The 27,592-nt window shown below is 55.2% G+C and overlaps 1 protein-coding gene across 2 annotated transcripts; it reads left to right on the top strand.

Annotated features, from left to right (window-relative positions):
• The first annotated feature begins 8,682 nt into the window (after nucleotides 1-8,682).
• LOC104045652 (receptor-type tyrosine-protein phosphatase alpha) lies at nucleotides 8,683-27,388 on the top strand. Of its 2 annotated transcripts, none has more exons than XM_064438394.1 (25): nucleotides 8,683-8,922; nucleotides 12,948-13,238; nucleotides 13,499-13,596; nucleotides 14,953-15,145; nucleotides 15,367-15,478; nucleotides 15,617-15,863; nucleotides 16,136-16,175; nucleotides 16,722-16,827; nucleotides 17,005-17,069; nucleotides 17,343-17,485; nucleotides 17,626-17,713; nucleotides 18,333-18,403; nucleotides 18,829-18,865; nucleotides 19,618-19,715; nucleotides 19,905-20,021; nucleotides 21,140-21,297; nucleotides 21,377-21,512; nucleotides 22,249-22,398; nucleotides 22,571-22,670; nucleotides 23,219-23,298; nucleotides 23,746-23,880; nucleotides 24,316-24,441; nucleotides 25,027-25,184; nucleotides 25,471-25,606; nucleotides 26,190-27,388. In XM_064438394.1, the coding sequence occupies exons 1-25, from the start codon at nucleotides 8,760-8,762 to the stop codon at nucleotides 26,262-26,264; spliced, it is 3,123 nt and encodes a 1,040-aa protein (XP_064294464.1). In that variant the 5' UTR covers nucleotides 8,683-8,759; the 3' UTR covers nucleotides 26,265-27,388. The 2 variants fall into 2 exon arrangements, with proteins under 2 accessions (XP_064294464.1, XP_064294463.1); XM_064438393.1 differs by lacking the exon at nucleotides 8,683-8,922 and adding an exon at nucleotides 11,304-11,541.
• Nucleotides 27,389-27,592: the final 204 nt, after the last annotated feature.

A 27,592-nucleotide genomic window follows, 5' to 3' on the forward strand; every position in this document is an offset into this window, starting at 1 on the left:
GCACTGCTGCTCTGCTCACCCTGTCACAGGGGCAGCATGCGCTGAGCAGGGTGCATTGTCTCCTTGTCCTATTGTCACCTTATTGTCTTGCTGTGCAGCTCTTACAGGGTTTTTCTCCCCCCTGAGATGCCACACCTGTACAAAAAAGTCATTCTCTTAAAGTCCCAGCGTGCCTGGGAGGCAGGTGGAGAAACTTCTAGGGGATGTTTTCTCTGCAGAGACACAGTCTGTGATGCAGGCTACCCCTGACCCCTTTCTCATCAGCCTTGCTTGACATTACACAGTGATTTAGTAGCAGCTGACAAGGAGCTTTAATCAGGAGCATAGCTGCAATGCCCCAGGGGTAGGAGGGTGCTAAGTAAAATAAAGCCACGCTCAGCCCGAAAGGTTTTATGTCAGTAAGACTCAAATTTCAAACAGTGCCTAGAGTATATCCTGTGGGGAGCAAAATGCTAAGAGAGTCTGCTGAGACCCACCCTGGGTCTGAACACCCTTGAGGCTGTGAACGTGTGCTCCAGCATGCTTCCACTTCCAATTACCAGAGTACAGGTTCAGGAAACAAGTATTTCACCTCCTGTTCTTCAAACCCTGCCAGATGCCCTTTTGTATGGCAGAGCAGTACAGGTTAAAGTGCTGCCATTTCCTGGCTTTTCCCATGGTACCTTGTTCAGTGACCTACTTTGCCACCTCCTTTCCCTGGCACTGCTCCCAAGCAGAGCTGCCCTGAGGTCTCTCTGCCCCTTCTCCACCCTCATGCTGTCCATTGCTCTTAAAGACACCCTCAGCAGCTTTGGTTGCTACCAGTGAGTACAGAGATGTTTTAAGACCCATGCATGTCTTCTCAATGGCTTGCAATACCACTCTTCACTGGTGGGAATGGTGGCTGCTTTTCTTAGCTCCTTTCAGCAAGCACATGGCATCAAACACAAGGCTCCAGCATGCTTTGCTGTCAACTCTGTTAGCCACTGAGGTGCCATGGGAAAAGGGTTGAACTTTGCCTGCTGCTCCCTAGATTTCACTTTGTCTTTCATTCTTCATGTATGGGATAATACAATGTAAGAAAGTACATCTTTTGCTGGTGAGCAAAGGGCTTAACCCAGGACCCTGACCTGAATTACCAGCATAGCTATTTCTCCTTTACCCTGATCCTCCCTGACATTTGCTTCTAGGGCATGCTGGGGCTTTGTTTTGCCTGCCACATTCATAACTCCTTTGCAGCAGGGAAAGGCAGTCCAGATATTTCTGTAAAAGGCTTATTGTATTCATGGATATAAACAATATTAACAAGGATGGTATTTCATATTCAATAGCACCAGCTGAAGAAAAACATAACTGTTAATCTCTGACTGTATGAGGCAAAGAGACTCTTTTTGTTACCACTCCTACCTAGGCATTCAGCATTCTCGGTTTTGAAGTAAGCATATATTGCACATAACAAGAGGTGCCTGTTTGGTCGCATCTACATCATATTTTCCATGCTGAAATTTCACTTGTCTCAACGTCGTTCCTATAGTTGGTGGCAGAGGGCCTGTGGGCAGCTGTCTGCATACCTCAGTGCAGGGTGAAAAACAGTGTGTGATGACATTCTTTTCTCTCTGGGATGCTGTTAGTCCCTACAGGGCTAGAAGCTGAGTGTTTCTTTCCCCTTTTTCTCTGAGCACCCTCCCTTCTCCAGCAGCACCCTAGCCCCACCCTGAACAGGCATGTGCATCTGCCTCCTTTGCACAAATGAGCTCCAGCCTGGTGAAACTGTGGCAGATCAGATACCCTCTGACTCATCTGTGCCACGCAGTTTCCCATGACCACCATCAAAGCACAAAAACAGCCACCCTGGGTTAGAGCAAAGGCTTCTTTCCTCCAAGGAGCTCTTTTCCCATGGCAAATGTTATGGAGTGGCTGGGTATGACGTGTAAGAAAGAGGGTGAGGACAGAGTTGTCCCCCCTAACCTGTGCATCTCTACTGCAGCCAGCAGTCACGGATTAGCTTCTCCCAGTGAGTCTCAAGTGGTGATCACATGCCTGCCACACTTGGGCTTATTGGAGAAGTGAGGTTGAATTGGGCCATATTCAGCAATGTTCTTGAGACAAAACCAGATGTGGACTGAAAGTGTCTTCTCTTCCCCCTTCTGTGGGGAAGCAGAGACTTCTAGGCTTTATCCTCAAGCAGTCATCAGAAATGTGACCAGGAATGGCTCTGATCAGCTGCAGCTGCCTGACCACAGATGGTGTTGGTGCTGTGACACCCTACATGTCTTCAGCTCCTCTGCAGCAGCAGGCAAGCCCTGGAGGGGTTGTGACAGTGCGGGGACTGCTAGCAGGATGCTCTGTGTACAGGAGGTAAATAGTCTCTGGCAGCCTCCCAGGCTGTCTTGCTGGTGTACACTACCCCTTTGCAAGGCAAGCAAGCTCATTTTGTCATACTCATCCGTCTGTCAGGAAGCGTTAATTCCCAGGCTAATTTCTAAGGCTGGTGCACTCCCCTACAGCAGTGCTTTTGAGGCTCTGGCTCCTGAGGATGGCGATGAGCTGTGGGCTTTGCCTGCCTTTTCTGATCTCTACCACCCAGCCCTCAGCCTCTGCCCAGCATGGCCTATGCCCAACCTGGATCTGGGTGCTGTATCAGTACCTGCCTGAACCATGTGTGAGCAAAATAGGGCCACATCTGGCAGGCCAAAGTGGTCACAGGAGCCTGTGGGAAACTCAGAAGGGCTGAATCCTTACTCCTACAGCTCAGAGGACTCAGAAAGGAAAGAATGAGTTGCAGAGGACAAGCATCCCAATGGTGCTTGCAAGGGGCTCTGCGAGCACAGACTCCAGGAGGGAGCAAGAGGGTTTGCATGCAGGACTGCTCACTGATGGAGTCCTTGCGCCTGAAGGGCAGGCGTGGCCCCTGATACACCGCTGGCACACATGCGCTGGCAATGACATGCAGTCATTGCAGAAGCACATTTCAGCCTTCTGCCCTTGCCTGGTGCCGCACTGGAAACCACACAAGATCACAACAGCATCCCACCACTCCCTCATAGCAGCACCGACAGCAGGACTGAAGAAGCCCTGGAGTTAAAACTGTGCCTCTGCCAGGCCCCTTTCACCTGAAAAAAAATAAATGGGAAAAGACGCCGACGTCTCTGGCAAAGGATTAGGGCTGATAAATGCCCAGGTTTAAGAGAATTAATCAACCGGAATCCTGATGAAGGTGGCTAGCCCAGCCAGAAATATGTGGCTGTTGTGCCAGATCAGTCCAAGGGATCCCTTCACACCTGTTTCCAGCCTGGGACCCTTACATAGCCCCTATTTACTTGTACTTTAGTGAGCTGCCCATAACTACAGGAAAGGCTGAATCAATCCTAAGTGTCTGTCAACAATTAGTATAATGCTGAACATGCCTAATTTCAGTATGCAAAAATTAGGCACATTCAGCCTTCTAACTTTTAGTAAAAAGACCATAAAATTTAAAAAAAATACTAATTCTGCTTTGTGCTACACTACGTCTGCACTGTATTACACTTCTAAAGCAGCAGCCATGAGATGTGGCCTTTCTAAACATAGCATTACCTCTGGCCTCTGTAAAGAAGTACCACACAACGGCAAAAACCTCTAGAGAGGTTCATTTGTGGTTGCATCAGCAGCAAATGCTTTGCTGCATGAAGGGCACTAAAATTTTGGTGTGAGGCTCAGGAAGAGCAGGGAGCAATGCAGAGCTCTGGCGTGCAGCTGCAACTACTCCTGCCAGCAGAGCATCGGTGTTTGTAGGAAGACATTGTCCAAGATATCTCTCAAAATCTGCACCTGTGTCAGCAGGTTGCATATGAAGGAGAATTTCACTTTCCCTCCTCGTTTCCTGCCCGGCAGGTTGCCATGTCCTGTGCTGCTAGTGGGTTTTGTGTCACTGAGGGAACTGTAACAGCTACCAAGAGGTACAGAAGCACAAATGAAACGAAAAGTAACAATGCCCCTTGGCACTGAAGGTCAAGACTGGGGCAGTCTGAGAGGCGAGCTGTGCTCGTGAGCACTCGCAGCCCCCTCAGCTCCTGGGACTGTCTCCACTGGAGGGATTTCATTCCCTCAGATTGCCTCTTGCTCGAGGTCAGGCCCTGCAAACCTCTTTTCAAACAATGATTGTTCACGTTTCTCCTGTGACTCTAAGCTGGAAGGATCCCCATAGATGAATAAACTTTGTAGAGGCAGCATCCCACTACCCCCTTCTACAAGACAGGGCCCTAGATTTTGGGCCCTGAAATGCAAAATGAAACACTAGAAATGCCTTCACGAGTAGCTGTCACCTGCCTGAAATAATTACTGTGCAATGTACCTGTCTGGTGGGATTTTATTCCATTTACTTGGCAGGGGCTTTATTCTGGCTGAGGTGATGCAGCTATTGTGGTCTTTTGTCCTGCTGCATGAGGAGTGCTGAGCAATCATGGTTTCATGATGACTCCTAATGCCATTTGTGTGTGTTGGGAGGCAGTGCAAACTCGCTCTGCCTGTCTGGCAGCAACCTGGTAATTTTAGACAACGTTTGGGTACTTACAGCTGAATCTGTTGGGTGAAGAGAGCTCACAGAGAGGTACATTTCTTATTATATGAAAACTGGTAGAGACCTAAATTAGCGCCATGCTGACAGAGAGCAAGACTCCTATCTAGAAACTAATGGAAAGCATATACGAAGATTGCTTCCATCAGTTGCCCAGTCTACGTGTTGCAAAATACCTAGCTGCAGTCCCTGCTGAGCCCTTTCTGCCAACCTAGATGTGGGGGTGTTGCCCCTCCTGTGTGAGGGTGGGAGGGATATGGGACAGGAGGTGTCCAGTCCTAGAAGCCAGTGGGCATTATGGGCAAGAAACAGAGAGGAATAACAAGAGTAATCTGGAGAGCAAAAGCAAATTGGCAACTTGAGTGGGTTTTTTGCTGCAAATAAGAGTGCACGTGGGTGTAAGCAGGTAGTGGCCAGCAGGATGATAGGAATGCAGGTGGGTGGTGCCAGCAGAGACTCACAGGGGTTGGTGCACTCCCACAGCCCCTGCCTTTGGGGGAGAGGGCACAGGAGAGAGCAGCATCCACTGGGCTGCTGGATCCCTCTGGCTGGGATTCTGCTGCGGCATGTGGGTGGACAGGAGGGCCTGCGGGTAACCCTCCCGCACTGCACCTGAGGCTGCAAGGAGGGTTAAGGCACCAGGGGTCTGGGGCCTCATCCCGGGGCGTGCTCATCTCTGAAGTGAGGGGGACCAGCACTCCTCTGGACGGGGCTCCCTCACCCCTGAGGATGCTGCCAGAGCCCAGTGATCCTCAGGGCTCTCCCTCATGGTCTTTGCACACAGGCAGAGGTAAAGCTCCCTCCAACTGGGACCCCAAGCTGCAGTTTACCCCGAACCAGAGCAGCTATGCCTTGAACGATTTGGTGCAGCTGAGCTGTGCGGGCGAGGCTGTGCCGTCGGTCCCCCAGGTCAGGTGCATTTCCAGTGGGACCCAGGCCTTGTGGAACGCGACTGCCACCTGCAAGGGTAAACACAGCCCCACTTCACCCTGACCCCGGGGTGCTGAGCTGGCATCAGACCCTCCGTGACATGGTTGTGCTTCAGCCCCACCTGGGTGCCAGGCCAGGAACCGGGGACCTGTGTGCCTTGTCTTTCCCCTCTGTCCCGGCAGTGCCGGGGCACGTTTTGTGTCAGCACCTTGCTGGGGGCAGCTACCAGGAGTCTGTGTTCCTGGGGAGGGGTTCAAAGGCAGGAGCAAGGTTCTTGGCACTGGGTACTACTGTAAGCTCTGTGTCTTCAAACAGTGCCTGGGCATATGGCTGAGGTAGTGGGAGTGGAAGGACCTCTGTGTGAAGGCTGAGGAGGAACCCAGTCCCTGGTGAGCCTTACCAAAATGGAGACTGAGTTGGAAAGCCTACATGTCTGTAGGGATGGATGGGACCGCTTTTGGGGTGGCCTGCTGCCACCCTTAATGCTGCTCTAGGCTGCAGGAGTGGGATTTGGAGCTGAATGTGGTAACCAAAGGAGCTGGACAGTGTCAAAGTCAGGGCAATAGACCCCACAGCAGGCCCCTTCCCATCCTGCTTACGTCTGCTTCTTCTTCTCTGTGCAGAGAGATGCCAGAAGCCCCAGTGGGACGGAAGGCTTCTCTTTACCCCACAGCAGAGGTTTTACAGACTCAATGAAGAGCTGACACTGAGGTGCTTTATGGAGGACACTCCTCCCCTTGCTGTGATCAGATGCGCAAAAGGGATGTCTCCAGGTTCAAAGGATGCTTGGGAGGTGAAGAACATTCAGGGCGAATGGCATGGTGTGGTAATGAACCTGACCTGCACCACAGGTAAGTGGGGGAGCAGTAGGTCTTCCCTGCTACACGCACTTCTCCCCAGGGAGGGACCCTGGACATCCTGCCATTTCCATGAGACACCTTGGCCACAGCTCAGAGATGGGCCCCACTTGGGAACAGTCTCCAAGATGGGGAGAGACAGAAACCTTCTCACTGTCCCTGCATCTCTTCTCAGTCTATTCCTGAGTTGCAGACCATAGAGAAGGTGGAGGATGCCAGATCCTGCCCCGCAGTTCACCTATTTCTCAGTATCCTTATCACCACCTTGCCCAGACACACGCTCCCAGGCACACTGCATTTGGGGCCCCTTGGTTTCTACATGGTGTTGAATGCTGACACCACAGTCTTTAGTCCCTCTCCTGCCAGAGCATTCTCTGTCCCAGAGAAGGACTCACACTTCCTCCCTAATCGGAAGGTGCCCAAAACCCCAATGGGATAAAAAAATTTGGTTTCCATCAAACAAAAAAAACCCACAACTGAATGAAGAACTGATGCTGTTTTGCCAAGAAAATCGCAAGCCATCCTTCCCCAAGGTCAAATGTGCAAGGGATGTTAAAGAAGTGGTTTCAGGAGAACCTGTCTACAGAGATGCCTGGTGGGGCAAGAACAGCACAGGTGCCTGGATGGTCATTGAAAGCACTGTGAAATGTATTGGTAAGCGGGGCAGCAGCCGCTCTCCCATGTCCCCTCCATACCTTCACCCTCAATAGCCGATTGTGACATTGCCCAGCTTAGCAGCAGGTACACAAGGTTTCCTTCTTGGTGCTGTGTTGCCCATGCAAACTGTTGAAGAGGACAGCCCAGGCAGGAGTCAGGAGACAAGAGACAAAGGTCGTGCCGGCTGAGCAAGCTGGCAACTCCTGCAATGCTTCCTGAGCAGTACAGAAGGAGAGTGCCCCACCTTGCTAAGGGGTCATGTCCTGGCAGATGGACATGCCACCTTCCCTCTCCCTTCAGGGGCTTTAGGAATTGCTGAGGATTGCTGATACACCACCACATACCTCAGCTGAACCTCAACACCTCCCATCCCCACTTTCAATTCTGCCAGAAACCTGCCAAAGGCCTTTGTGGGACTCAAGACTCTGGCTGGCACCAGACCAGGAGAATTACAAGAAGGATGAAGAAGTGATGCTGAGCTGCCCTGAGGGTTTCCAGCCGTCCTTCACCCACATCAAATGTTCGAGCGAAGTCCGTTCCATCAGCTATGGGAAACCTGCATACAGGGAAGTTTGGCATGGAAGGGACAGCAGCGGCAGATGGATCCGCATTCAGTCCGACGTGAGGTGCATAGGTAAGGGAGGCATCAGAAGCTCTGCTGGCTGCCCCGCTCGGCCCTTCTCGAGCAGGGGAAGGCAGGCTGTGCGTGCACAGGAGGTTTCAGGCTCTCTGCCTGCCTGGGGAGACGGTAGGTGCTGCTGAAGGCATTATGGAGGCAGCCCCTGAGCCCAGTCTGTGCTTGCCCCGGGGCTCCAGGGGAGCCTCTGCAGGGAGGGGACTGGTGCCAGCCTCAGTCCCCGAGGGTCCCAGCAGGGAGGGTCTTGGGGATCAAGGTGAGCGGCAGTGGACAGAGCTGCCCATGTCAGGCCAGGCCAGAGTGCTAGGCATGAAGGGCTCCAGCCTGCGTTTCATGGGTGGGTGGGACCTTCCCAGTGGAGGTGCCAAGCATGGGGCCATGCAGATGGATGCTAGGGCCTGGGGCAGGATCCCAGAACAGAACTGAGGTGCTCACAGAGGTGCCGTGATCCTTGATGTGCCTCCAGGTGCCACCCTGGAGTGCAGAGCTCTCCTTGGCCCCCAGCATGCTGACACAGTTGAGGGACCCTGGGGACATCTCCTGCAGCCCAGGAGTTGAAGTGGAGGGAACTGAAGGAAGCCCTGAGTGCCTCAGTTTGGGTCAGCCTTTGGCATTGGGGCTGGAATCTGTGCGAGATTACAGGGAGGAGCAATGCCCACCCTCAGGGGATGGGGATATGGGGCTACCGCAGCCAGGGACAGAGCTATGCTGAGTGTAGGGATGGCCGTGTGCTGGCAGCCCAGTTCTCAGTGGAGGTGGCCAGGGAGAGACAACATGGGAACCACCTTACTGCAGGCTACGGTGGATGGCTATGAGTGTCCATGGACAGAAGTGGGTGCACGGAGGCAGTTCATGGATGAGTCATTATTCACACTTGTGGTACAAAAGGAGAGCAGCCTCCCAGCAAGCCTCCCTGAGAGGTCACACCCTGGCAGATGGACATGCCACCTTCCCTCTCCCTTCAGGGGCTTTAGGAATTGCTGGGGTTTTCTTTCCCACCAACCCACCCCTGCCCCACCTCATCACCTCCAAGACCAAATAACACCCACTTCCCATTCTGCCAGAAACCTGCCAAAGGCCTTTGTGGGACTCAAGACTCCGGCTGGCACCAGACCAGGAGAATTACAAGAAGGATGAAGAAGTGATGCTGAGCTGCCCTGAGGGTTTCCAGCCGTCCTTCACCCACATCAAATGTTCGAGCGAAGTCCGTTCCATCAGCTATGGGAAACCTGCATACAGGGAAGTTTGGCATGGAAGGGACAGCAGCGGCAGATGGATCCGCATTCAGTCCGACGTGAGGTGCATGGGTAAGGGAGGCATCAGAAGCTCTGCTGGCTGCCCCGCTCGGCCCTTCTCGAGCAGGGGAAGGCAGGCTGTGCGTGCACAGGAGGTTTCAGGCTCTCTGCCTGCCTGGGGAGACGGTAGGTGCTGCTGAAGGCATTATGGAGGCAGCCCCTGAGCCCAGTCTGTGCTTGCCCCGGGGCTCCAGGGGAGCCTCTGCAGGGAGGGGACTGGTGCCAGCCTCAGTCCCCGAGGGTCCCAGCAGGGAGGGTCTTGGGGATCAAGGTGAGCGGCAGTGGACAGAGCTGCCCATGTCAGGCCAGGCCAGAGTGCTAGGCATGAAGGGCTCCAGCCTGCGTTTCATGGGTGGGTGGGACCTTCCCAGTGGAGGTGCCAAGCATGGGGCCATGCAGATGGATGCTAGGGCCTGGGGCAGGATCCCAGAACAGAACTGAGGTGCTCACAGAGGTGCCGTGATCCTTGATGTGCCTCCAGGTGCCACCCTGGAGTGCAGAGCTCTCCTTGGCCCCCAGCATGCTGACACAGTTGAGGGACCCTGGGGACATCTCCTGCAGCCCAGGAGTTGAAGTGGAGGGAACTGAAGGAAGCCCTGAGTGCCTCAGTTTGGGTCAGCCTTTGGCATTGGGGCTGGAATCTGTGCGAGATTACAGGGAGGAGCAATGCCCACCCTCAGGGGATGGGGATATGGGGCTACCGCAGCCAGGGACAGAGCTATGCTGAGTGTAGGGATGGCCGTGTGCTGGCAGCCCAGTTCTCAGTGGAGGTGGCCAGGGAGAGACAACATGGGAACCACCTTACTGCAGGCTACAGTGGATGGCTATGAGTGTCCATGGACAGAAGTGGGTGCACGGAGGCAGTTCATGGATGAGTCATTATTCACACTTGTGGTACAAAAGGAGAGCAGCCTCCCAGCAAGCCTCCCTGAGAGGTCACACCCTGGCAGATGGACATGCCACCTTCCCTCTCCCTTCAGGGGCTTTAGGAATTGCTGGGGTTTTCTTTCCCACCACCCACCCCTGCCCCACCTCATCACCTCCAAGACCAAATAACACCCACTTCCCATTCTGCCAGAAACCTGCCAAAGGCCTTTGTGGGACTCAAGACTCCGGCTGGCACCAGACCAGGAGAATTACAAGAAGGATGAAGAAGTGATGCTGAGCTGCCCTGAGGGTTTCCAGCCGTCCTTCACCCACATCAAATGTTCGAGCGAAGTCCGTTCCATCAGCTATGGGAAACCTGCATACAGGGAAGTTTGGCATGGAAGGGACAGCAGCGGCAGATGGATCCGCATTCAGTCCGACGTGAGGTGCATAGGTAAGGGAGGCATCAGAAGCTCTGCTGGCTGCCCCGCTCGGCCCTTCTCGAGCAGGGGAAGGCAGGCTGTGCGTGCACAGGAGGTTTCAGGCTCTCTGCCTGCCTGGGGAGACGGTAGGTGCTGCTGAAGGCATTATGGAGGCAGCCCCTGAGCCCAGTCTGTGCTTGCCCCGGGGCTCCAGGGGAGCCTCTGCAGGGAGGGGACTGGTGCCAGCCTCAGTCCCCGAGGGTCCCAGCAGGGAGGGTCTTGGGGATCAAGGTGAGCGGCAGTGGACAGAGCTGCCCATGTCAGGCCAGGCCAGAGTGCTAGGCATGAAGGGCTCCAGCCTGCGTTTCATGGGTGGGTGGGACCTTCCCAGTGGAGGTGCCAAGCATGGGGCCATGCAGATGGATGCTAGGGCCTGGGGCAGGATCCCAGAACAGAACTGAGGTGCTCACAGAGGTGCCGTGATCCTTGATGTGCCTCCAGGTGCCACCCTGGAGTGCAGAGCTCTCCTTGGCCCCCAGCATGCTGACACAGTTGAGGGACCCTGGGGACATCTCCTGCAGCCCAGGAGTTGAAGTGGAGGGAACTGAAGGAAGCCCTGAGTGCCTCAGTTTGGGTCAGCCTTTGGCATTGGGGCTGGAATCTGTGCGAGATTACAGGGAGGAGCAATGCCCACCCTCAGGGGATGGGGATATGGGGCTACCGCAGCCAGGGACAGAGCTATGCTGAGTGTAGGGATGGCCATGTGCTGGCAGCCCAGTTCTCAGTGGAGGTGGCCAGGGAGAGACAACATGGGAACCACCTTACTGCAGGCTACAGTGGATGGCTATGAGTGTCCATGGACAGAAGTGGGTGCACGGAGGCAGTTCATGGATGAGTCATTATTCACACTTGTGGTACAAAAGGAGAGCAGCCTCCCAGCAAGCCTCCCTGAGAGGTCATACCCTGGCAGATGGACATGCCACCTTCCCTCTCCCTTCAGGGGCTTTAGGAATTGCTGGGGTTTTCTTTCCCACCAACCCACCCCTGCCCCACCTCATCACCTCCAAGACCAAATAACACCCACTTCCCATTCTGCCAGAAACCTGCCAAAGGCCTTTGTGGGACTCAAGACTCCGGCTGGCACCAGACCAGGAGAATTACAAGAAGAATGAAGAAGTGATGCTGAGCTGCCCTGAGGGTTTCCAGCCGTCCTTCACCCACATCAAATGTTCGAGGAAAGTCCGTTCCAACAGCTATGGGAAACCTGCATACAGGGAAGTTTGGCATGGAAGGGACAGCAGCAGCAGATGGATCCGCATTCAGTCCGACGTGAGGTGCATGGGTAAGGGAGGCATCAGAAGCTCTGCTGGCTGCCCCGCTCGGCCCTTCTCGAGCAGGGGAAGGCAGGCTGTGCGTGCACAGGAGGTTTCAGGCTCTCTGCCTGCCTGGGGAGACGGTAGGTGCTGCTGAAGGCATTATGGAGGCAGCCCCTGAGCCTGCTCTGAGCCCCGCCTGTGGTTCAGCAGTTGGTGGGAGGTCCTTGCTGAAAGTGATAAGGGTCCTCCTGAGGGCTACTGGCTACTGCATGTGCACAAAGAAGAGAAGCATGGGAGAGCTGTGTGTGGTGGAGGCTGTGGTCTGCATGGCATCATGGCTGGGGCAGGGGGATCAGAGGGCTCTGCTGCCTGTGCCTTCTCAGACCGTGCAGCTGTGAGTATCACAGCTTGCTCCCCATAGTCTGGTCCTTTCCAGGCTCTGTGTCATGGTGGGCAAAGGCTTGGCACCATCTTCTCACCACTTGGGGCACTGAGGTCCCCTCCAAGGCAGAACAGGGCAGTAGTGGGCTGGTTTGGGAACCCGGTGAGAGGTCCCTGAAGTTTTGAGAACAAGAGTCCTCTGCTGCTCCTCAGCTCACTGAGTGCCCTGAGACCTGGGCCATGGCAAGAGGTCTCAGGACTGGCTCCCTGCAGGCAGCTGTGAGCATGGGTAGGTTGGGAGGTCTGTGGGAGGGAGAGGGGATGGTGCTTCTGTAACCCACCCCCACCCTAGAAACAGTTCCATGCATGGACCAAGATTTCAGGGTATCCAGTCTGGCCCCCTTGAGTGCTCTGCTGACTTTATGTGACAGGTTCCTAAGGCACGGAATAGCCCTGTCTTCTCAGATGATGCCTCAAGGCACCAGGCTCAAATGCTGGTCCCTCAGTCAGTGTGCAAGCTTTGAGCATAGCACGAGGCCATCGTGGGTGCCCCAGTCCCTCGAGGTCCTGCTCCTCCTGGCCTTTCCTGTGAGGCCTGGGGGAAGCAGCGTGGGGCCCTTTTTCTCCTCATCCCCTTCCTGGGGATGTGGTGCAGGAGGGCTACTCCGTGTAGCGTACTAGAGCTCTATCTCTCACTATACTGCCAGGGAAAAGGAACCTTTCTCCTGGGGTCTATGGAGAGCAACAAAGGGTTAGGTCTTTCTAAGAGCTGCATCTGTTGGACTGTAGAGATGCTGGGACCCACGCAGACCTCAGTTTTGACTCGGTGGGGAAAATTGCCTTGAGCAATAGCAGTCCACACAGCCAGCCACATTCATTCCTGTCCAGACTCCTTGTGCTCCCCTACCAGAGACCTGGAGTGACCACTTTCAGCCTCCCGCTTTCCCTGCCTCCCGGCTGGGTGGGGAGCAGGGCTGCCCAACGGCAGCACCCTTGCAAGGCTGGGAGGCCAAGGGAAGGGAGTGACCATCTTGTGATGTTTCCTTCACAGAGGTCCTCCAGGTCCTCCCTGAGACCCTGGAGATTTCCAGCACCACCATCAAACTGAACTGGACGTGCAGGCTCCCTGACACCTGCCAGCGCATGCGGGCCACGTGCCGTCTGGCAGGGCCTTCCTCCCCTCCCTGTGAGGCTGAGGAGGTGAAGGGAGAGGAGATGCTACATGGCCAGGAGGGAACATTCACCTGCCCGCCTCTGCAGCCCTTCACTGTCTACAGTGTCACCATCTCCCTGCCACCCAGTACGATCCTGTACACACGGCTTCTCAGGACAAAGGAAACAGGTATGTTCTACCTGAAATGTGAATGTCCCCTTTGCCTGGCAGTTCAGCCTGAGCATCTGCTCCCTGCAGTGATGGTCTTGGATTTGGAGCTGCTCGGATCCTGTGGGAAAGGGGCTGCGCAGGACCCCAGAGAACTACACATGCCCTCCTCACTCTTCCCTTCCTCATGACACCATTGCTGCTGCTGCAATAAGTACAGCCTTTGTGGGGGACAAATCCTCACTGGCCCCACGTGTGACCCCATCCTCCTGTGCTTCCAGTGCCCGACAAACCAGAGAAGCTGTGGCTGGATCCCAGCACGGGTTCCCTCCGGTGGCAGGCGCTGCCCTCCTGCAAAGGGGAGATCATTGGATACCAGGTACCTGGGAACTGTGGGCTCCTCTTTGTCCCCCTCACCTTGCCAGGCGCCTCCCTGCCTGGAGCTCTGTGCGGGCAGCCTGGGGGAGAGCGGAGAAAGGAAAGCGTGATGGCCGGCACTTCCCAGCCACTCCGGGTGAACACCTGGCTGTGATGAGCACGAGCATTTTCTGCCTCACCCTCAACACTCCTCGTGCTGTGGCGCTGCCCAGAGAAGTGGTGGGTGCTCCCTCCCCTCTGGGCTTCCCCGCTTGGTTTGCTGACTGGGGTTTGGCAGACTTTGCAGCTCAGTGTGCAGCACTTGGTGATGTGTCTGCCGGGGTGGCCTCCCACTCTTTCCTGTGCCTCTTGCGTGCTTGTTTCTGGTTCTTGCAACAGGGAAGCCTGTGGTTTGAGGCGTCCTCTGAAAAACCCTTTTCCGGGAGACTTGCTTTGTTCCTTTGCATTTCCCTGGCTAGAAGCACCTCCCTTGTCCGTGGGTTTGGGGCGTTACCCACAGTGCAGGCCTGCTTTCTAGCACTGCGGCAGGGTGAGACCCTTACCAGTGTGCTCTATGCCTTCTTTGTGGACAGGCCTCTCAGTGGGGTGACAGGGCTGCAGACACGCTGGTTCATCATGCCCCTCTTAGCTCTTCCCTGGAGAAACCAGCAAAGAGGGGCCCTGACGGCGTTGCTTGTGGGTCTGCTCCAGCTGGTTCCTGTTCCCACACACCTCTGTTTGTGAAAAGAAGCCGTTTTCTGGTTTTGGTTAGCTCCTTTTTTGCATATTCCCAAGATGTCTTTTCCATGAAGACCCTCACAGCAGTGAGGCCGGCCCAAGATCTCAGGAGAAATTCAGACGATGCGTTGGCAAACGGGGATCCTCCACCTGTATCCCTTGTGGGAACTGTCATCCCCTTTTCATGCAGACAAAGCCTTTGGAGCCCAAGCTAGCACAGGAAGAAAGGGAAGTTCAGGGCTCCTCTTGTGGGGAAAGCCATCACAGTGCCCGCGGTGTTGCAATACCATACCGGTGTCCTGGCCTCGGGCTCATTCCACCTAGAGACACCTCCTCAAAGGAGCGGCCTCCTGCTTGTCCTCCACTCTTCACGGAGGCTTGGCCCTTTGCTCAAGAGGCAGCCGCTGTGACGCGTTCAGTGTTGTCTCCAAACTCCTCCTCTCCTCCCCTCGTCTGCCGTGAGGTCCACGCATGGGGCTGAGGCTCCTGCTGGTGCCTCTCTGGGAGCCTTCCACAACTGGGGCAAGCGCAGGGAAGGGGAGGCTTGCAGGGGTGCTTTGCTCTGCCTCGCTGTGCTGTGGGCAGGTTCCCGGAGGGCAGGTGGCAGCTGCTGCCCTCCAGCTCTGTCTCCTGCCCCCAGCTGAACATCACGACGAGGAGCACACGGGACGGCCGCTTCCTGGAGATGGAGCGGCTGCGGCTGAGCGGCTCCGTCACGGAGCACCCGCTGCCTGAGCACAGCCCCGGCAGCAGCTACGTGGTGACGATGCAGGGACTCACGGCTGCCGGAGCTGGGGCTGCATCGCTGTGGGAGTTTCAGACCAAGAGTTCAGGTAAGGCTTGCTGTGTCCCAGTCCCTCCAGGGTGGCCATGGCCTGGGCCCTGGCTGAGGCAGCTCGCTGTCCCCAGCCCTATGGCCTCTGGCTGGCGTGGAGGAGCCTGGGCACAGAGGAGCTGTGCTCTGCAGCCTGCACTGCCCGGGGCTGCCCCTGCTCCCTCCGTAGCCCCCGCCGTGCTGCCTGCTGAGTCTCATGCTCCGGGCCTTCCCCTCCAGACACCCCACACCCTCTCGACACCAGCTGTCGCAGTGTCCGCGACATCTCCCCATCTCAAGGGACAGCCGTGCTTCCCCTCCGCCCCATTGCCCGACCCTCCCAGGCGGCGAGGTGAGTGCAGCTCCCGGCAGCTCTGCTCTCCGCAGCGCCGAGATGGGTTTCCCCATTGGCAGCGCTTGCCTGCAGCTGCCTCCATCCCTCTCTCCCCATCCCCATCTCCCCCAGCCCTCTCACCACCCTGCCTTGCAGGGAGCACCAGCTCATCGTGGCTGCGACGCACAACGGCACAGCGGTAGAAGGCGCCTGCCTGGGGGATCCGCAGTCCTTCAACGCCAGCCTGCAGCCTGACACCTACACGGCCGCCGTGCTCAACCTCACCGCCCCCACAGACTTTGTGCTGGGTGACGGGACCCATGGGGAGGGTTACCACAATGCTGCCCTCCAGCCGGGCTCCAACTACACGGCCCTTCTCCGCCTCGTCCACCGCTCACAGCAGGTACCCACCGCGGGGGGCTCCATCTCCCCAGGGACGCTGCCAGCTGGGGATGGGCTCCTCGGTGGGGTCTGGGCTGGCTGCTGATGGTGAGCGGCAGTGCTGTACGGGCTCTGCTCCCAGCCCCTGCGCTGAGAGCCCACCTGCCTTGGCAGGACACTGTCCCCGGGCTCCTTGGCCACAGCTGGGGTGTTTGGTGGCCGTGAGGCTTTTTCCCCCAGTATGGGCAGTGGGGCAGGGGCGGCCTGAGCTTTCCCTCCCACCTCTTCCAACAGGCAGAGAAGTTCACCTGTGTGTGCTACAGCTTCTCTCTTGGTAAGTGGTCTCCCTGCTCCATGTGCTCAAGCCTCTCTCCTGCATCTTCCCTTTCCCCAGCCTGGCCACTTACCGTGGAGAGGATCTGGCTGAGCGTGACAGTGGTGGTGTTTATCATTGTCCTACTTCCATCTTTATGGAATTTCTCTGGATCTTGAGGTTATCTCTGGTAGATGCGGTTTGGTCAACCTCAGGCCGCTTGGGCAGGTGTGGCACCAATGGCAGCTGGACACTGTGGATCATCCCTGCTGTCATTGTATACTGCCTCTTAGTCCCACTGCTTCACTGATGCATGAACAACCCCAGAAAGGCAATCAGCTCGCCTGGCTCTGGCTGTACCTGGGGCGGTTAACGTGACAGGGCCCATGCTGAAGAGTATCACACCGAGTGAGAACCTACTCTTTCTGCACCAGATTAACTATTCTGCAAACACAAAGTCTGTGGCTGAGGATGAGGAAAGATACTTTTCACTCCATGCCCTGTGGGATCTCCCCACGCCTGGTTCAGGCTATGTGGGATCCTGAGTCTGGGCTGTGTTGGTTGCAGGGCAGGAGCCGATGCCTCTCCTGGCAAGGATGCCCGTGGTTGTGGCAGTAGCCCTGGTCATTGCACTCCTGGCACTAGTGATTTTGCTGCTTTTTGTGCTCTTCAGGTCAGTATGTGCCTTACCTCTCCTGCTCTCTGTGCGGCATCCAGCCTTGCGCTGCCAGGGACTGTCCAAGTGCACCCTGAGATAAAGCAAGGTGGGAGGCAGGGCTGTTACATGGGCAGCAACCTCTCCTCTATCTCTCTCTCTTCTGGTCTATGGGCCTGACTTGCTGTTTTGCAGGCGAAAATACAAGTCAAAACCTGCGGAGAACAACAGCACTATCCCCCTGCGAAGATGTCGAGGAGGTGCAGTATGAGCAGAGGCCCTGCATGCCTTATATGGACAGGCAGGGTGCTTACAGGTTCTGTAAGGTCCTTACCGGAACGAGGGGATCAGAGCTGGCTGGCATGGGGAAAGGGACACCTCCCAGGAGAAAGGGACCTGCATGGCAAGGGACAGTCTAGGGTTTGGTGGTATCCTGACCACCACAATTCCAGCTCAGTCCCAGCTGCAGAGCTCCAGGGCCAGACATCAGATGCATGCTAAATTCCTGGCCTCTAAAATCATGGTCTCCGTAGGTGTGTGCAAGATGAACACACAGATCCCAGTGGAGGAACTGCTGGAGGCTCTGAAGAGGTTTAAGAGGGCAGAAATAGAGGCAGAGCAGACAGAGGATGAATCAGTCGATAGGCGTGATGCTGGGCGTCTGAGAGAGTATCAGGTCTGGTTTAGCTTTTCTTTCCCATCTGGCTGCACTGGCCACCCAGTTCTCACCCCTTTCTTGAGTGTGTGATGCAGTTGGCCTTGGCCAGCCTCAGAACATGTGCCAATGCAGAGTTTGCTTCTCTTCTTCCCCTGCAGCAACTGTCCTCCACTTTGTTGTATCCCTGTGATGCCGGGAAGGAGCTGTGCAATCAGAGCAAGAACCGCTACAAAAGCATCATCCCATGTAAGCAGAGCTCTCCAAGGGTTGGCTCAGGCACTTGGAGGTGGTTGGGCAGTACAGGGTGCTGGGCTGGTGTAGGTGCCCCTCTGCCTATTCAGCAATGCTGAGCTCCTCATCTCATCTTCTGTGGCCACTGAAAGCCAGCAGGATTTTCCAAAATTGTCATGTTGGTCCCAGTGTTTTATACCCAGTTGGAGAATCCGTATTCTGCTCCTCAAATCTCCCTGCAAGCTTAATCATTCATCATGGTATTCCTGTTGCTGCTGCTAGTCATTGCTGACCACTGTCATGTCCCATCCAGAGGTGGCTATCTGTGGGAAAGCAGAGGGAATGACTCCATTTCTATCAAAACTTAAAGTTCCTCTGGGCCCACATGGTGTGGACATTTGGCCATTGCATTAACAGTCTTCCCCAAAATCATGTTGCATTTCACGCTGTGCCATGTCATCTTTCATCTCCTTAGCTGTTCTTCACCTCTGAACATGCCCCAAGGCCTGGAGTGCTGCTGAGGAGGGAGCGGACAGTCCCAGGCTTTCCTAAATTACAACCCCCTCCATAAACAGTCACTTTGTTGCTGCCCCGAAGAGACAGTCTACCAACTCCTACCTCCCTTCTCTTTCAGATGATCACTGCCGTGTGGTGCTGCAGCACTCCAACACGGGGAATGGCTACATCAATGCCAGCTACGTGGATGTAGGTAGCAAGGAATTCCTGCCCTGGGCAGCGTAGAGGTGCCTGAGCAGGGTTGGAGAGGTGCCTGGCTGCACTGGGTGAGGGCAATCCTGCTCACATGGATGGCCCCAGGGTCTGGCACTTGCTGCCCTCAAGTGCCAGGAGATCTTGGAATGTTGCTTTCCTTACATCTTGCCTGAGCTGCCTAGCGTACTCCGGGTTTGTGTGCAGTTCTCATCCCTAACGAAAAGGGGCGTGTGCGAGGGGACAGGAGCCAAGACGCAGCCCCTGGGTATCTACTCTATGTGCTGGCCAGAAGTGGTGCTGTGGGACACACTGTGCAGAGGGCTCTGGGCTCTGGTGCCTGTGGGGATGGGTCCTTTATTTCATTCCCTGTTAAATGTTTAACACGTGTGATCAGAGCTGTTTGAACCTCTCCCCCACAGAGCTACCGGAGTCCATGCTTCTTCATTGCAGCTCAAGGTGGGTGCTCCCACGCCTCATGCTCAGGAGATGCCAGTCCCTGCTTCGAGCACTTTGGGGAGTGGGGAACTGGGACAGCAGTCTAAGAGTTGTTAATGGCTCAGTCCAGGTCCCTGTATTTCCTGGGCTTCTTTCTTGGAGGGTGGTTACAGCCGCTGCAGAGCATGGAAGGCCTTGGTGGCAATTTGGCAGCAGCCAGCTGGAGCTGGTCCCTGCACTTCACAGGCTGGGGACATGGTCCTTCCACCCACAAGCCTGCCTTCTTACCTTTGGCAGCTGGTGTGACAGGGACAAATCTGCAAATGCCTGGCACATCTGCACTCAGTGCACTTGGAGGCAGGCTCCTTCCAACGGTGCAAAGCTGGGATGGGTTAGTCTGCTCTGTGCAGCATGTGGTAAGGAGGTCTCAGGCTCCTTTGCAAAGCTGCAGAAATGCTTTTCAGGAAATAGGACCCTAAATGTGGGAGCAGCTCAAGGTTGTGTTGAGGGTCTGAAGCAGCAGTGAATTCCTTGTGTACCCTGGGCTTACCTGCCTTCCCACTTCCTTGTCCCAGTTTCTAACCTGGGTGATGAATCCAAGGTGCCCCGCACACCCTGCTAGGTGCTGCTGTGCCCAGGCTGAGCAGCATTAGTCCCCAGGCAGAGGGAAGCCCAGGGCTGCTCATAGCCTGGGAGCTTCTGAGCTGTGCCTGGGAGCTGCTATACCCCAATGGCTGGGACACTGGCACAGGGCTCTCCTCTTCCTCCCCAAGGCCCCTTGCCTGGGACAGTGGTGGATTTCTGGCAGATGGTCTGGCAGGAGAAGACGTCGGTCATTGTGATGCTGGCGGACTTAGTGGAGCAGAACAAGGTAGAGAAATAATCTCAGCCTGTGCTCAGCTTGGGCCTCCCCAGAGCCCAGGCTTCCTTGCCTGCTTTGTTTTGCTTTGCTCCCAATACAGCTGACAATGAGGGCAGAGAGCAGCTCCACACCACTGCTGGCTTGCAATACTCCCCTCATGAGGTTGCTCATGCTTAGCTATCTTACCACTGTTGACAGATCAAGTGCGAGCAGTATTGGCCAGAGCAGGAGCAGGTCTATGGGGACTTCACTGTGACACTCAACAACACAAGGACCACCACGGGCCTTGTCACACGCATCTTCTCCCTGCAGAAGGTAAGGCTGGCATGTGGCTGAAATGGGGATGCAGGATGCTTTTAGGTTTCAGCAGCTGGTGAGAGCTGTCAGCCAAGAGACTCTGTGAGGAGTCCTGCCTGGTCTCCAGCATTGACAGGTCAGCATTGCTATCACTGCATGCCATGCCAGGGCTTTGCCCCCACGTTTCTGTGACCAGCAAAGGCAATTGGTCAGCTCCAGTGGCCGCCCCAGCTGAGTCTGGACTGATGATGCACATGGGCAAATTGTGCATCCTAGAGGGCTTGGATGAGGTGACCACAAAGGGTATAAAAGCAGTTAGAGGGTATAAAATGGCATCTCTGTACAGCCAGGATGAAGGGGCAGGTGCCTGCCTGTCACCTGGGTCAAGCTGCAGAGGGTCAACATAGAAGCTCCACGGTCACTTACAGCTCCTAAACCTGAACAGATAGTTTATGGCTTAAGATAACTTAGATAATGACATCTCTCAAGATGGGTACTTCTGCTGAAGTTATACCTCAGATAATAAGCAGAAACTGAAGGAGCTACAAAGAGGGGGAAAAAGGTACAATATAAAGAAATTGCAGTTATGCATATTGTTGTCTTTTCTTGTCTTGCCCAGAGCAAAGTATAGCTGAAAGGTAAATCTCCAGGAGCTCCTGGTGGCAGGACATAGCACTTCATTAGTTCAGGCCAATTGAATGTGATGTTTAGGGAAAATTACATGATGGGCTGGTAACAAAGTTACTACATTGATATCAGTGCAGTACCAGCCTCAGGAAGTATCTTATTTGGGGAAGCCTGGGCTTTTAGGTGACTATGGAAAGACTCTACACTGTAATTTTTTTCTTCTGGGACACAAGCTGCATGTACTGCTCTGAGTTCACTGTTGGCAGCATGGGGAAGCAGAGAACAAATTGAATTGTGCAGCTCTGTGCTGGGTCAGTTTGTCCTTTGCTGTCTGATGAGCTGTAGTGGAGCAGTCATTGTGGTGGGAGTGCTGGAGGGAACACTGTGTGCTGGTGCCCACCTGAAGTGATTTTCTCCACTGCTCCCTATTTGTTGGCATGCAATGACTTCATGCAAGTTTCCACATTGGTTCCTGATCCTTGCTCCCAGCAATGTCTCCCTTTTTTCAGGCAGGCTGTGCTCTCCCAAGAGTAGTGGAGCAGTTTCACTATCTGCTGTGGCCAGACCATGGCATCCCAAGAAACCCTGCCCGGCTCCTGTACTTAGTGGAGGTGGTGAACAAGAGGGTGCTGGAAACATCTGCTGGACCTGTACTGGTGCACTGCAGGTGCTGAGGCTGGCAGTGCTTGGGTGCTGGGGCAAGTCTGGCCAGGGCAGCACTGACCCCTGATTTTCTGTGTCCTCAGTGCAGGGATTGGGCGGACAGGTACCTTCATTGCCCTGGACTTCCTCCTGAAGATGGGGAAGGCTGAGGGGAAGGTGGATGTGTTTCACTGCGTGCAGAAGCTGCGGGAGCAGCGAGTCAGCATGGTTCAGACCAAGGTGAGGAGTGTTACCTGCTCCCTGCATACTGTCAGGATGTGGATCTGCTTCCCACCCTTCCCAGGGATGTGGCATGCAAAGCCACACTCTCCATGCCCTTCATGATCTAGCCACAGGGTCTGGAGCTGCCAGGTGATGGAGACTGCAGGATCTTGTTTTCAGTGCAGTGTCCAAAGCTAGTCAGGATCCATGTTGCCCTGAGACCCTCTGAGATGCCAGCAGCATTCATATGTACCAGTCATCCTGGTATAGAAGGGCTGTCTTGTAGACAAGGAGCATGAACAAGAGTCCACACTTCCTTCCGATTTTCAGGATGTTTGTCCTCGTGGCATCTCCTGGACTGCAAAGTCCTGGCTGAGGGACTACGTCACCATGGTCTCAGTGCTGGGACCCTTTGGAGGAAACTAGGTTGGACAGGACCATCCAGGTGCTTGTAGGACTAACTAGTTCACTGGTTTTCTGGGTTTCCTTCCCCAGAGCAGGAGCCTGGTCTGAGAGGGAGCATTAAACCACAGGAAGATGGTCTTGTATGGGTTGTTGCCATTGCTGGCTGTTTCTCAGAGCAGGGCTGCCTGCACTGAGAGGTGTCTGGCCTGAGGGCCCCACAGTAGGAAGGTGAAGGATGGACCTGGCTCATTCCAGGCAAATGTCGATGCCAGTGAGCTGGTGGGCTGCAGTCCCAGGGCTCCTCATGGAGCAGCTCCAGACTGTGCAGCTGGCCCATGTCCTCATGCAGGAGCAGTACACCTTCCTGTACGAGGCTCTGCTCGAAGCCTTGCTCTGCGGCAGCACAGGGGTCCCAGTGGAGAGCATCGCCCGCCATGTCCACTGCCTTCAAGAAGCTGAGACCTCAAGGAATAACAAAGTCCTTGAGAAGGAGTTCAAGGTACCACCAGGATCTGGTGCACTGGGTCTGGTGCTGCGGAGGCTGGTCTGTGGTGCCTCCCCACTACTGCTCCCCTACCCAGTGGGACAGAGATGGGGACAATATCTCTGGGGTGGCTGAAGAAGGGGAGGAGCTGACAGGGAGGACTTGCTTGGCTGAATCATCCCTACAGACCCTGCAGAAGTTTTCTGAGTTGTTCCAGCTCCTGCCATGTAGAGAAGCAGAGAAACCCAGCAACCAGCCCAAGAACCGCAAGCCAGGGATCCTTCCAGGTACCGCTAGCAGGGCTGGGCAGACCCTTGCTCTGCAACCCAGTACCTGAGAGCAGCATGGGAGGATGATGCTGCCCTGCTACTTTCCCCCGACAGGCACCATGCCACTGGCAGGTTCTGCCCATGGTCCACTCACCATTTTCTGGGTAGTAATAAGCATAGATTAGGCTGATCCCTCCATGGGAGCAAGGCCCCATCCCTGCTTCTTTCTTGGCTTGCTGGAGGCACACATTTGTAGGGTACACCTGGATAAGCATCTCCCCAGGTCTAATCTGTCCCAGAAGAGGAGTCCAGATGAGGCATCAGGGAGCAAGGAGGAGGGTGGACCTGCTGTGCCTCTGTGTCTCCACACACAGGGTTTTGGACATTCTGTGTGAGGCAGCCCTGAGCTGTCACAGCCACGGGTCTGGGGGTGTCTGTTCATCCAAGCCTCACCAGCCCATGCCACAGGAAGCCATGCTGACCCTACTGCTTGAAGGGAAAGCCCCATGCCTCTGTGCGGGGAGAGGAGGGCTCATCATTTCTCTCTCTGCTCCCTGCCTCCACAGCGGATTCCTGCCGGCCCATTCTGATGTCCTCGCTGAACGCAGATGGCTCACCAGGTTACATCAATGCCATATTTGCCAACGTAAGGCTCCAGCCCCAGCAGAAGCAGCAGAGACTCCCCCCCGGGCACCACTGCTCCAGGCAGCGGTAGACCATGCCACCCTGGTTTGAGGTGTCCCAGCCCTGGGGCTTCTTCGCAGTGACTATTTCCAGCAGCTAGGGCCCTGCTACCAGGAGGTGGCCCCCGTGATCAGCCTAAGCCCTGTCTGCACAATCAACTCAGTAGGCTGCTGCACAGCTGCTGGCTTTTGTACGCTGGCAGCAGAGCCCAGGTGTGATGAGCTGAGGGGGCAGTGGGGTGCAAGCCTGCTCTGGGCAGGGCTGAGGTGCCCTGAGTCTCCTTGGGCTCTGCCCTGGAGCCTGCAGAGCCCTGGCTGGAGGGAGGCGGTGAGCTGTTCTGGCTGTTGGACAGGCTCTCAGCGGGTGGGTTATGTGACCTCTTACCCCAACGCCCTGGTGTGTTTTGCAGACATACACTGAGGAGGACAGACTCATCGTCACGCAGCTACCTTTCTCCAGCACACTGGTGGATTTCTGGGCTCTGGTCTGGGATTACACCTGCACATCAGTGGTTGTGCTGAACCAGCTCCAGGAGCTGGACAAGGTCAGCAGCCCATGCGCAGCCCTCCCCTCTCCTGGCTCCCCATGAGGCTGGGCAGTGTGCTTTCTACCTTTGCGCCCACACAGCTCTTCTCACAAGAGCCTGCTTGCTGCAGGAGCCCACCGCAAGCTTGTGGGCTCCACCTGGGAGAGTTGAGGATGGTCTCAACACCATGGCACTACAGCAGTGGGGTCTCCACAGTCTCAGAGCAGGGGATCATCCCTCAGGTTTTGCTTACCCCTGTCCAGGTGTCCCCTCTGCAGCAGTGTTATTTTTCTGGCTGCAGCACCGTGCGTTGATCCCCAGCAAATGGCAGGTAGCGCAGCCATGTGCACTTGTGGGCAAGGGTCTGGTGTAAGCACACCCAGGCGAGGCGCCGAGCTCTGCCACGCTTGCAGGTCAAGACTGTGTGTGATCACTCAAGTGTCTCCCCCACAGACATATGTGGAGTTCTGGCCCAGCCAGGGAGAAGCTACCTACGGCCATTTCCATGTCCACCTGATCTCAGAAGAGCCTGGAGATGACTTTACAACCTGCACACTTGCCCTCACCAACAGCCAGCAGGTAGGCCCTTTGCACAGAGATGGTGAAGGCCTTTGAGAATAGCCTTTGCAAGACCTGGGAGGACCAGCCAGGCTCCAGCGTCAGTGGGCTTTGATTTGGGGTCAAAGTCACAGATAGGGGTGGGAGAGGCCACAATGGTGAGAGCGATCTGATGGGGTCCTGGAAGGACACTAGCCAGAGCAGAGCCTTTCACCTTGGGAGAGAGGTTAGCCTCAAGAGGGTGAGGCTGCAGGCAGAGGTGCATTTGTGTACCTTTCTAACTTGGAGGACAGCAGCCATGGATAAAGTCTGTGCATCTTGGTGGTAGTTCATGATAGGGACAGCTATTACAGGTAGCTGAGCACTGGACCAGCATCAGTTCAAGCTGCACTTGGTGGTCAGCTCTTATCTTGTGCTCTATCTGTCTGCCAGTCTCAGAGCACTCAACAAAGAAGGGCAGAGTCTGGGAATGGGTCATGCCACTGTGGAGCTGCTCCCTTGATCCAGCGTGTGTGGCTGAGCCAGGACTACACACTCTGTCTCTCCCTTCTCTCCATGAAGCCAGTGGGTTTCTTCTCTGCCCAACTCACCTTTCTTCCCTGGTAGCCCAAGAAGTCTGCACTGCAAGTCCTGTTCTGGCAACTGAAGGACTGGCCCATGCAGCAGCGTCTTCCCCCTCACCCTGCCACCATCATCAGCCTGCTAGGGAAGGTGGAGACACACCATCGGCAGAGCCGAGATGGACATATCCTTGTCACCTGCTGGTGAGTGATGTCTCTCGGAGGAGCAGCTGTGACATGGAGCTGGCTCAGCCCAGGCTGCGTCAACAAACTTGGGTCACAGCAACGTCCTCAGCTCAGGTGAAGAGCAGGCATATGGGCATTAATTCAGCCGTGTTCGGGGATAAGGCTTCCCTGTGGAGGTTGGAAGGGTGCAGGATCTGTGGACATGACCATCCTGAGAGACTGTGTGGCTAGTGGTACACCTCTGAGGCTCAGCACTGCCAGGTGATGCTAGGGCAAGTGACTCCCCCCTTGGTCTCCTCTGCAGGGATGGTGCCAGCCGGAGCGGAATCTTCTGTGCTGCTAGTTTCCTGTGTGAGCAGATCCAAAGTGAGGGTCTGGTGGATGTATCCCAGGCTGTGAGGATGCTGAAAAGGCGGCGGAGACAGCTGATTAAAGATGTGGTATGTGCTGACTTCAAACCCAGCCAGGACAGCAACACAGGAGCAGGAGCAATAGCCTGTACTGTCCCAGCAGCTGCCCTAGCACCTCTATGCTCAGATCATCCTGGGAGCTGCAGGGACAGCTGAAACCTCTAAAAACCTTGTTTTCTGCTGCTGGGACATACCCACTCACTCAGGGGCAGGTTCTGCAGAACCACATGGGCTCTGAAGCACCCTGCGGCTGAGATGCCCCTTTCTGATCCACCTAGCCTCTTCAGCAGGGGGACTGCACTGGAGGGTGCTCCTGTGCCTGTCCTGCACCTACCGCACCATCTGGTCTAGGTGCTAGAGGGCATCATAGGATGAGCAGCCGGGATGGGACTGAGCCGTAGATGCTTCCTGCCATGGATGCTGGCTCTCCCTCTGAGACTAGCTGTCTCCAGCATTAGGGTAGCCTAGCTCTCAGCTACTGGAACACAGAGGGGAAAGGTGGGCTGTACCTGCACCTGGCTTGCTTAGGAAGTGTTGGGCAGCCAAGGCTGGCCTTCCCTTCCACTGCTGGTGTTGGCATACAAGGTTCTCACGTGCATCCTTCTGTCCACAGGAGCAGTATGGGCTCTGCTACGAACTAGCCCTCATTTACTTGAATTTATTTGAAACCTATGGGAATTTCAAGTAGAGGCATGGCCACAACCCATCTCTGGCCAGGACTTTGACTTTCTTGACAGCCTACCGTCAGTAACAGTGGAAAACCAGGGACATAAGAGGGGTGTGCACAGCCCCAAGATGCTTTACTCCTCTGAAAAGCCACCCCAGGGATCCTCTGCATCTGGAGACCATCGGCTGGACTGTCTCCAGATTGTGGTCAGGCTTTGAAACAGAAACCCAATCCTTTGCCCAGAGTTTGCACAGGAACTTATCTGGAATCACATCCTGAGTATACAGACCAGAGCAGAGGCATCAGGACTTGACCTGTCTGTGTCAGCAACGAAAAGAACCAGCTGTTCCATCCAGGCTCCCTTGTCCCTTCAGACAGACCCAGGGAAAGTGGCATAGCTCCACCAACACCCAAATTGTGTTTTGCCAAGGGACCATCAAACCGATGTGTCGTGGTTTAGCCCCAGTCAGCAGCCAAGCCCCACGCAGCCGCTCGCTCACTCCCCCCTGGTGGGACGGGGGAGAGAATCGGAAGAGCAAAAGTGAGGTAACTCATGGGTTGAGATAAAGACAGTTCAACAGGTAAAGCAAAAGCTGCGCATGGAAGCAAAGCAAAACAAGGAATTCATTCACTCCTTCCCATGGGCAGGCAGGTGCTCAGCCATCTCCATTAAAGCAGGGCTCCATCACGCATAACAGTTACTTGGGAAGAAAAACGCCATCACTCCGAATGTCCCCCCTTCCTTCCTTCTTCCTCCAGCTTTATATACTGAGCATGACATCGTATGGTATGGAATATCCCTTTGGTCAGTTGGGGTCAGCTGTCCCGGCTGTGCCCCCTCCCACCTCCTTGTGCACCCGGCAGAGCACGGGCAGCTGAAAAAGTCCTTGACCAGTGTAAGTGCTACTTAGCAACAACTAAAACGTCTCTGCATTATCACCACTGTTTCCAGCAAAACTCCAAAACGTAGTCTCATACTAGCTACTACGAAGAAATTTAACTCTATCCCAGCTGAAACCAGGACAGTATCCACCCCTTATTCCATTCAATTTACATCATGCTCAGGTTCCACACTATCCAATACAACCTCATTAACCTCCACGCCCCCCGCCCCCTTCCCATCCTTTGATAAAATACACAGATATCATTTAGTCCACAGCTTTGGTCTCCATCTGTTCTTGTGGTCACGCAGGACAGGAGACGTGGTGTGTCGCGTGGAGTTACTGGGCACCAAAGCCATCTCAGGTCGGGTCACTGCTGCACTTGCACTGCTTCTTGAAAGGCTTGTCCTCCATTGGTTCAGGTGGTTCCTGCTGTGGTAATTCCTGTAACATGCAACTCAAATCACA

Source organism: Phalacrocorax carbo, chromosome Z (assembly GCF_963921805.1).
Source record: "Phalacrocorax carbo chromosome Z, bPhaCar2.1, whole genome shotgun sequence".
NCBI classification, from domain to species: Eukaryota; Metazoa; Chordata; class Aves; order Suliformes; family Phalacrocoracidae; genus Phalacrocorax; species Phalacrocorax carbo.